At 34.6% G+C, this 10,662-nt stretch overlaps 1 protein-coding gene across 1 annotated transcript; it reads left to right on the top strand.

Moving 5' to 3' along the window:
• The first annotated feature begins 4,277 nt into the window (after positions 1-4,277).
• On the top strand, positions 4,278-8,711 carry LOC137641571 (endoglucanase-like). The gene is made up of 3 exons (XM_068374268.1): positions 4,278-4,309; positions 7,550-7,697; positions 8,018-8,711. The coding sequence occupies exons 2-3, from the start codon at positions 7,551-7,553 to the stop codon at positions 8,294-8,296; spliced, it is 426 nt and encodes a 141-aa protein (XP_068230369.1). The 5' UTR covers positions 4,278-4,309; position 7,550; the 3' UTR covers positions 8,297-8,711.
• The last annotated feature ends 1,951 nt before the right edge of the window (positions 8,712-10,662 follow it).

Below are 10,662 nucleotides of genomic sequence, written 5' to 3'. Positions count from 1 at the left end.
AGATATTTGAATGAAAAAAAAAATGTAATCAAAGTTGACAAGCAATTTATTGTTGAACAAGCAATCCATATAGAACATGAAATATAGGAGAAAGCAAAGGATTTCAAACGCGCATTCGAGAATGAAGCTACATTACCCAGTGTTGCCAGGGGGGGTTAGTCTAAAAATCCCCAAAACTCATGATAATAAATCCCAAGCACGACCCCAAAATCCCCATTTCCACAAATATATTTTCTTCTAATACTGTAGGCTTTACTAATATAGAAATTACCTGCTATACTTCATATAAGTACAAGCAAACTAATTGCAACAATATAAAGGTTTACTCATCATTGTTTTTTCTTCATAGAAATCTATACAGAATATCCCCATCAGACACCCAAAATCCCCACATCTAGGGATAAATCTCCATATCTGGTAACGCTGACATTATCATTGGAGAGACACAAGAAGCCCTTACTTTCAAGAAATATTAAGAGAAGAAGCATTTCAGTGGGGTGGAAGTAGGTGTTCTGAATGTAACACTGGATTTAACCCCTCAAGAGTAGCGGAAGTAACTTTTCAAGAAATGGAACAGTTTTCAAACCTTAAATCTGACCTTTTCAGAATCTTTAAAGCTTACTTATTTAAATGGATGAATTTAGAAAGCTACTTATCTCCTTTCATAATATCTCATTATTTACAGCTGTGCTTACCATGTGCCACTAAACAATGTTTTCAACATTTCTTTCACGAATGAAATAATGTTCGTTTTTCCAAAAATAGTGTCCACCATAAAACATTCCCTTGTAACATTCCTCAGATGTTATTTGCACCACCATACAAAAATTATTCGTATAGAACAAGATTATCCTAGTTATGGGTGTTTTCATCAATGCAGATACAAATGGGATTTTTCTTAATTTTTCTCACGTTTAAATTGGAAAACTTCCGACTGCCGTTTCCAGAAACCTATAAAAAGGCCAACACCGTAAATACGTTAATCATACGTATTGTCTCTTCATCATAGGAAGAGAAACTTTATAAAAAGTGTCCAAGCCTCTTTAGCAACTTACTGTTCCATAATTATAGAATAACTTTGGAATTTGTAGCAATTTCTTCATTAATTAACATTGAATTTTTTTTTAATTTTGACGTCGTCGACCATTTGACTGAGAGCCAACCTTGCAGTATAACAAAATTAGGAGCATTTAGTGGTCATGAATGATAATGATAATGATAAAAGATCGCTTAAGGAATTTCACTCAAAGAATGTCGCGCACAATTCCCACATGATTTGTTCATTTCGAAATATATTTCTTTTTACTGAAAATCCAGATTGGAAACACGTCCCTCTACAGATGTCCAACTAGCAAAACAGACATATTCTGATAGCAGTTGTCCATCTTTTGTAAGAAACCCTTCTGTCGAATGCTACTTGGTATGACTATAGCCAAATTACTTAACACAATCAATAAATGATCAGGCTATTATTATTATTATTATTATTATTATTATTATTATTATTATTATTATTATTATTATTATTATTATTATTATTATTATTAGCCAAGCTACGACCCTGGTTGGAAAAGCAGAATGCAACAAGCTCAAAGGCTTCAACAGGTATAGTAGGTAGAACAGCCTACCGAGGAAAGGAAATAAGGAAATTGCAAATAAACTATACATAAATAATGTATAAGAAATATAGAATATTTTTAGATTAGTAACAACGTTAAAATAGATCAGTCATATATATGATATAGAACGAGACTACGTCAACCTGTATAACAATATCGAATTTACAAAAAGATTGAAGTTTCACCGATCCAACCGCCATATTAGGAAGACCATTCCACAATCTGGTCACAGTTGGATTAAAACTTCTAGAATACTGTGCAATGTTGTGCCTTAAGATGGAGAAGGATTTATTATTAGAATTAACTGCATACCAATTACTACGTACAGGATGGTACCGTCTGGGAATATCTGAATGCAATGGATGATCTGAATTATGAAAAATCTCAAGCAACATGCATAAATAACTATAGTCCATTTCTTTTAACGATGCATATTTGCACTGACTCGCGGCGGTGCCCTTTTAGCTCGGAAAAGTTTCCTGATCGCTGATTGGTTAGAATTATCTTGTCTAACCAATCAGCGATCCGGAAACTTTTCCAAGCTAAAAGCGCAACGCTGCGAGTCGGTGCAAACATGCATCGCTAAAAGAAATGGGCTATAATTGAAAAACTGTGCCAGAGATTTATATCCAGATCACCAATAAGGAATTCAATAGGCCGCAAGTTTCTATCCAACAAATTAAGATGAGAAACAGCAGCTGAAACCAGACAGGAGAATGATACTCGAAACTAGTTAGACTGGAAGAATCAAAACATTTCTTCAAGATAGACTGATTGCCGAAAATCTTTCTGGATAGGCCAATCTTTATGTGCAATTGAAGAAGAAACAGACCAAATGGGATTCTTAAAAGTAAATTTGCAATTAAGAATCCCACCTAAAACTTTAAATGAATTTCATATTGCTAAAGATACATCTTCAATGCAAAGATTTGGATGTTGAGAAGCCAATGTCCTTGACCTACTTACATTCATACTTTGAGTTTTGTTAGGGTTCAACTTCATGCCCTATAATTTGCACCATTCACCAATTTCAACTGTTACCAAGTTGTGGAATGATCTTCCTAATCAGGTGGTTGAATCAGTAGAACTTCAAAAGTTCAAAGTTGGAGCAAATGCTTTTTTGTTGACCAGGCGGACAAGAGTCTTTTTATAGTTTATTTATGACATATTTGTTTTTGATGTTGTTAATAGTTTATATATGACATGTCTTTTGACGTTGTTACTTATTTTAGAATGATTTATTGTTAATTTGTTCTCTTTATTTATTTATTTCCTTATTTCCTTTCCTCACTGGGCTATTTTTCCCTGTTGGAGCCCCTGGGCTTATAGCATCTTGCTTTTCCAACTAGGGTTGTAGCTTGGATAGTAATAATAATAATAATAATAATAATAATAATAATAATAATAATAATAATAATAATAATAATAATAATAATAATAATAATAATAGGGATTCAACAACCATAAGTCTACATTCTGATGTTGAAATTGATGCGAAAATTAAACTGATGTTTATCCTAATAAAGTTTTTCATTTGCAGCTAATCTTATAGTTTTGTGTTCCTTTTTTTATTAACAAAGTGACATTTGTTTAAACGCCGTTATCAAACAAGTATGTGAACTTCTACAATGCTGTTTATTGTGTGTAATGAGGCCCAAATTTACGTGTCATCAGATCTTAAAGTTTTTTCGGTTAACCGAGTACATTATAAGCTTTCACTTTTATTTAAGGCGCTCAACACAGCAGATGGTAGAAGGCTTGAAGAATTTGAATATGATCAGAGAATCTGTTAGCGTAAATGAGTGTATTCTTTCATAAAATAAAGATTTGCAAACAAATTGCTCATTTAGTGTTTTTAACAACAAATCATTATTATAATCTTTTGTCTGAAATGTATTTGAAGTTTTGTGTAACTTATGATAATATATTTGGTTGCATTGTAAATTCTCTAGTTAATTCAACTACTTTGTTTTCTGGTCAAAGCTTTTAAAAGCTCCGTATTACTGCGTAAATAAGTTTGAAAACTAATGCGAGAGAGAGAGACAGAGAGAGAGAGAGAGAGAGAGAGAGAGAGAGAGAGAGAGATACATTTGCGTAACTCCTAATGTGTTGATGGTGTTAGATTGTTATATCATACTCGTTCATTCAAGAATCTTTATTAATTTATCCAATCATTAAAGCATTCAATAAAAAAGAAAATGATATCAGCTTATCATTTCGAAAACTCACCATTTTACAAATTTCCATTTATCTATAATGATCTACATAGTTTATGATTATTGAATCTTTTACCTTTTCATAACTGTCATATGTGAAGTGATTATTAGTATAGACTAATAATCATTAGTTTAATAATCATTATAATTAAGGGGAAATATCTCCATCTTACTATACATCCGAAAGCATAAAAGAAGCTATATCATCCTCGTCATACCATAACAAAAGGCAAATATTTATTGACCATTGCCGCCAAGGTCTGAACTTTTCCGCACGAACATACCGCAGGAGTGGGCGTGAGTTTGCTGTGAAAATGGGGATGGGTCATGGGTGGAGCCCTAACTACCCCACGTTCCCGCCCATCTCCCTTTCATCTCCCCGCCCACACCCGCCTTCCCTATATAAACAGAACGTTAAGGTAAATTGTTAAGCATTCCTCGAATAGCTGTGAAGAAGCTTGTAACGCCACGCAAGTAAGTGAGAGAGAGAGAGAGAAAAAAAAAACTGAATTCATGACACAAGTAGGCTAAGGCGAAAGTTCTGTTTGTGCATTTGATGAATGTTGCGGGTTTGTCAACATTGCGACAAGCTATTAGTTATATTTTTCACCTGCGTCTCTCTTTGGATATTGCTCAATTCATGAAGTTTAACGTAATTATAATGTGGTGAAGACATAGGCCTACTTCTTCATCTGTGGTCCCTTTTGTATACTATCTCGAAGTAAATAGATTAAAGTGACTGTCTAATTATCACATATTGTCTGTCACTATATCACTAATTCTTTTTCTCTGATACATGTGTATAAGTACTGTTATATCTTTAGTAATTATCTTTAGACACATGGTTGAGAAACGTGAAGAACGATCAATTTAGCTGCAGACAATGATCTTGGAAAACCGCATCTTCGTGGATGAGAACATCTATTAAAAAAAGACGAAACTTCTTTATCAGTCAAGCTGTTCTTTTTTTTTTTTTTTTTCTTTTTCATTTCAAATTTCCATCAATCATTTTATGGTCTCGTGATTGTTAGGAAGTCATTCACCGGAGATGACGTAACTAAAAACAGCCAAATGCGGAGAATCTTCGCCATCTAACGACTTAATCATCATCCACTGACGATCACTCGAATATATTTAGCCCGAAGAAAAACAGATTTTCTTAACGGTTACGTTAATTGGTGATGTTCAGAAGAATATCAGGGAGTTCAGTTCCTGTCAAACTTTGTTTCAGAAATAGTTGACTAATACCAAAGCTTCCTTGCTTAAAATTTACTGTGATTGCTTATGCGTATGTAGGATTATGTAGATATACAACAACAACAAATGCACGACAAAGGCCTCAGACATGTCATTTATGTCTGGGGTTCAGCCAGTTTTCATCACCATGTTGGCCAGTACGGATTGGAGATGTTGGGAGATTTTCCTTTGATCTCCCATAGTAACCCAACCTTATGTGGGTGGGATGGCCCTGACTAGTACAGCTTTGCTGATCATAGCAATACGCAAACCCTTTCACCCCGGTAAGATCTCACCAATCACAATTGGATATATATATATATATATATATATATATATATATATATATATATATATATGTATATATGTATACATATATGTATATATATGTATATATGTATATATATATATATATATATATATATATATATACAATTATACATATATATACATATATATGTGTATATATATATACATATATATATATACAATTATACATATATATACATATATATATATACAATTATACATATATATATATATATATATATATATATATATATATAATTATATAATTATACACACACACACACACACACACATATATATATATATATATATATATATATATATATATATGTTTAATTGTACATATACATTATACACACACACACATATATATATATATATATATACATATATATATATACATATTATACATATATATATATTATACATATATATATATATATATATATATATATATATATATATATTATACATATATATATATATATATATATATTATACATATATATATATATATATATATATATATATATATATATATATATATATATATTGTATGTGTGTATGTGTATTTCGTCTCTATTCTTAGCAGTATATGTCATGAAAATCAATCCTACTGACGCTGCACGCGTCCAATTGCAGTTTTGTCATCAATATCACTCGACCTTGACGAACGAGCCAAAGACACGCGTTGCCAAGCTGCAATATATGAGGCAAATCTCTACCTAGAAGATATATGAGCCATTTAAGAATCATCTTCACTGAATGATGACATGAATTTAGTTTCGTATATCAGGCTCACTAGAAAGTTATTTTTTTGGAAATCATCTCCCCATATTATTTTAGGTAATAGAGAAATGATTTTCGAAATGTTATATTCTTAGCATTGCAGAACTTTCGTTATTTGTGGCCACTTTAATTCCTTTCGCTCTTCTTGCTAGACGAAATGATTTGACAAAACAGCCTTTACAACATCCTCCTTACTTCGTGGAGATCGGCAAAAAAATATCGATTTTTGGTCGTTGTTTCTTTCCTTCGATTTTTCAGTTTTGTAATTTGGTGCATTTTCCATCTTTTAAAGAACCATCTGTCGCTTCCGTAGGTCAGTTTCCTGACTCACCCACTCTCTCTCTCTCTCTCTCTCTCTCTCTCTCTCTCTCTCTCTCTCTCTCTCTCTCTCTCTCTCTCACCTTTTCCTCTTACCTCAAGCCTTTTTAATTTTATATTTTATCTATTTTTACATACAGATACTTATCTCTCTCTCTCTCTCTCTCTCTCTCTCTCTCTCTCTCTCTCTCTCTCTCTCTCTCTCTCTCTCTCTCTTACCTCAAGCCTTTTTAATCTTATATCTTATCTATTTTACATACATATACTTGTCATTGATTTACTCTCTCTCTCTCTCTCTCTCTCTCTCTCTCTCTCTCTCTCTCTTGGTATGGTTACGCCTGTCTCTATTGACATTGATGGTTGTTTTTCAAGGTCCCTGCTTAATGAATTAACGTTACTTCTCGTGTGTATTATTTTTTAGTTAATACTTTTCTCAGTCTTTAGTTTTGAGCTATTCAATTTATCATAACATGCGATTATCATAATTATTATCATTATATTTGTGTTGATATATTTACTGTTATTGTTATTATTATCATCAAGTTACTATTGTGCTTGTCGTTTTGCCATTTATCTTTTGCTGTAATTTTTCATTTTCAAAGTTCGAGCCGAATTCGCAGCTCGAAAAAAGTGTTCATAACTGTTCACAGCCCCACTATCACATTGATCAGTGGATTAGGGAGAGGTGTTTGGGGAGCTATTAGAGGCTAAGTCGTCTGCAACTATTGCCTGGTCTTCCTTGGTCCTAGATTGGGTGAAAAGGGTCTTAGGCGCTAATCATATGAATTCATGGTCTGTCTCCAAGACATTGTCTTTTCCTTTGTCTCCACCCTTCATGATTTTTTTTTTTTTTTTTTTTTTTTTTTTTTTTTTTTTTTAGCAATGTATTATAAATCTTTTGATGGGAAAAGTTAAGCAACGTTGGGACTGGTTAGCGTTCGGAAAAGTGACCTCTCCCAAAAATGCCAGACGTCGCTGGTACGAACGCCCACCTGCAGGTTAATATCTGAAGCTATCTCTTCTGAAAGGAAAAAGCATGAATGATTTTGCTCCTCATTTCAGGATGTTGTCCAGTTTCGTATTGTGTGTGATGGTGGGAGTCGCCGTCAGCGTCCCCCAGTACCACCCAAGACCAAGCTATGGTGCTCCGGAACCTAAATGCGATCCCATCACTGTCACTAAGACCAACACTGAGGTCGTTGATGTTACGGTAAGCATGACAACTCTCTCTCTCTCTCTCTCTCTCTCTCTCTCTCTCTCTCTCTCTCTCTCTCTCTCTCTCTCTCTCTCTCATTTTTACAGCACATTTTATGAATGTATAAATCATAGTGCAGCAGATGTTAACCCAATTCTCTAATACCAGATAGTCAAGCATTTTCATTTTTTTTTTTTTTTTGTATGAAAAGAGGATTATTTTAGCAGGAAATGTCAGGTTGACAATACTATCAGCAGTATGGATATAATATTCTCTAATCCATTATTTACAAACAATCATATAAAAATGTGTCTTTTGTTCAATGGTTCTTTCAGGAAGTTACAACGGAAACGGTGCAATCCACCACCACTCTCATCGAAACATTGGTCTCGACAGTCATCGAAACTACGACAGAAACTGAAGTCCAGACCAACACCGAAACAGAATACCAGACCACAACAGAGACCGAAATTGTTCCAACAACTCTAACCAACACCGAAACCGTTTACTCAACCACAGTTGAGGTGCAGACCGAACAGGTCAACGTTACTGAAACTGAAACGGAAACGAAGAAGCAATACAAAACTGTCTGCCCTAGACCAAGCTATGGATAATTTCATGGCGGAATGACATCGTCTACACTTACCCTGAAATGCAATCCGTCCAGCTTATGTTTTATTGCAGCAAGTATTAGATTTACATGAACTGTGATTTACGATATCGTCGAAATTAAGATTACAGAGGTAGTGGTAATAAAGATACGTACTGCATTGAAGAATGATGAACCATGATTCAGAACTAAAAGTTTTTAAAGAATAACTGTTCTTGAAGAGATGTTATCTCCAGTAATTTTCTAACTGATAAACTATGAAATACAATTTATACAAACTTGTAGACTTTTGTAAGGTAATTTATACATATATTTTCATAAACTTAGCTTTGTAGAACCTTTAGAGTAGCATTTTCAGTGTAGCCTAGGAATTCATTGATCAGGATTTAATTAATGTAGATTTAGGACTAGCTAGAACTCTCTCATAAATTTTTAAGTGTAATCTAAGTGTAATTTTGATTGATATACATTAGGTTACATTTATTTCTCTCTATAAATCCTATATGTGTCTCACTAAAACAATAAATTTATTTTATTGATTATTTCATTTTTATTTTTGTTTTAATATTGCAATGAAATTATCATAAAACACAGCTGTTCCAAACTATACATACATACATATACCAAGGCACTTCCCCCAATTTTGGGGGGTAGCCGACATCAACAAATGAAACAAAAACAAAAAAGGGGACCTCTACTCTCTACGTTCCTCCCAGCCTAACAAGGGACTCAACCGAGTTCAGCTGGTACTGCTAGGGTGCCACAGCCCACCCTCCCACATTATCCACCACAGATGAAGCTTCATAATGCTGAATCCCCTACTGCTGCTACCTCCGCGGTCATCTAAGGCATCAGAGGCAGCAGCAGGGCCTACCGGAACTGCGTCACAATCGCTCGCCATTCATTCCTATTTCTAGCACGCTCTCTTGCCTCTCTCACATCTATCCTCCTATCACCCAGAGCTTCCTTCACTCCATACATCCACCCAAACCTTGGCCTTCCTCTTGTACTTCTCCCATCAACTCTTGCATTCATCACCTTCTTTAGCAGACAGCCATTTTCCATTCTCTCAATATGGCCAAACCACCTCAACACATTCATATCCACTCTAGCTGCTAACTCATTTCTTACACCCGTTCTTACTCTCACCACTTCGTTCCTAACCCTATCTACTCGAGATACACCAGCCATACTCCTTAGACACTTCATCTCAAACACATTCAATTTCTGTCTCTCCATCACTTTCATTCCCCACAACTCCGATCCATACATCACAGGTGGTACAATCACTTTCTCATTTAGAACTCGCTTTACATTCATGCCCAACCCTCTATTTTTTACTACTCCAAACTATAGTTGATGGAAATTCCTTTTTGAAGAACACACATGAGCAAAAGGTATGAACTAGAAGTTAGAACCAAAATTTTGGTAAGAGTAAGGTTATGATATGCACGAGAAGGGAGGGTGGTGCTAGATTGAATGTCATGTTGAATGGAGAGTTACTTGAGGAAGTATATCAGTTTAAGTACTTGGGTTCTGTTGTTGCTGCAAATGGTGTAGCTGAAGCAGATGGTACGTCAGTAAGGATATCTTTCACTGTCTTTCTGGTCTCTTGTTGAAATGAAAGCTATTTTCCAACATACCATTAGAAAGGGAAACAGTGATATTGACCAGAAGGTTTACTCCTTCTCGCAGTAAATCTGTTTTCAATATATCAATTCACGCTACACACTTTTGTGGTGATAGCGTAACACCTGCTCGCTTTTCTGTTTGTAATAGTCCTTCCTTCTCATGGCTCTATCACCAACTATCTTTTTATATATTACCAGGATTTTTTTCTTCCAAGTCCTCAACCTCTTAAACTGCAACTCCCCAGCCTTCCTTTACTCTGCACATTTAATCTTAAATGATTCCTGATTAATATCACTCATCATACAAGCGTCCTTGACACAGTAATATGAGTCTATCAGACCTACCTACCGTTTTCTCTCTACTGTATTTCCTATAAAATTATTTCATTACGTTTAATTATTATGATATCCAACACATCACTCCTCCCAGCATTCTTTGTCACTGATTTAGATACCAACTCGTGTTAAAGAAATAATAAAATTAACCCAGTTCCAGGGGCGTAGGGGCGTTTTCGGGGGCTGCTAAAGTTTGAAAAAGCTCTGACGGTGGGGTGTCTGATGGGTTGATTTCAAGTCCAAGTGCAGATTCCTGAATTCTACAGGTATATGTACAGAGGACTTGAATTGAGCTTACATCGCTCTTGATAATAAAGTCACCCAGGCAGACATTGTTTCAGCTCAGGGCATAGGGTAAATTTCCAGTGGATATATATTCCCAAAGGTAGAATTCGATATTAAA

This window comes from Palaemon carinicauda, chromosome 1 (genome assembly GCF_036898095.1).
Source record: "Palaemon carinicauda isolate YSFRI2023 chromosome 1, ASM3689809v2, whole genome shotgun sequence".
Classification (NCBI taxonomy): Eukaryota; Metazoa; Arthropoda; class Malacostraca; order Decapoda; family Palaemonidae; genus Palaemon; species Palaemon carinicauda.
This window is presented reverse-complemented; position numbering and strand designations above follow the sequence as displayed.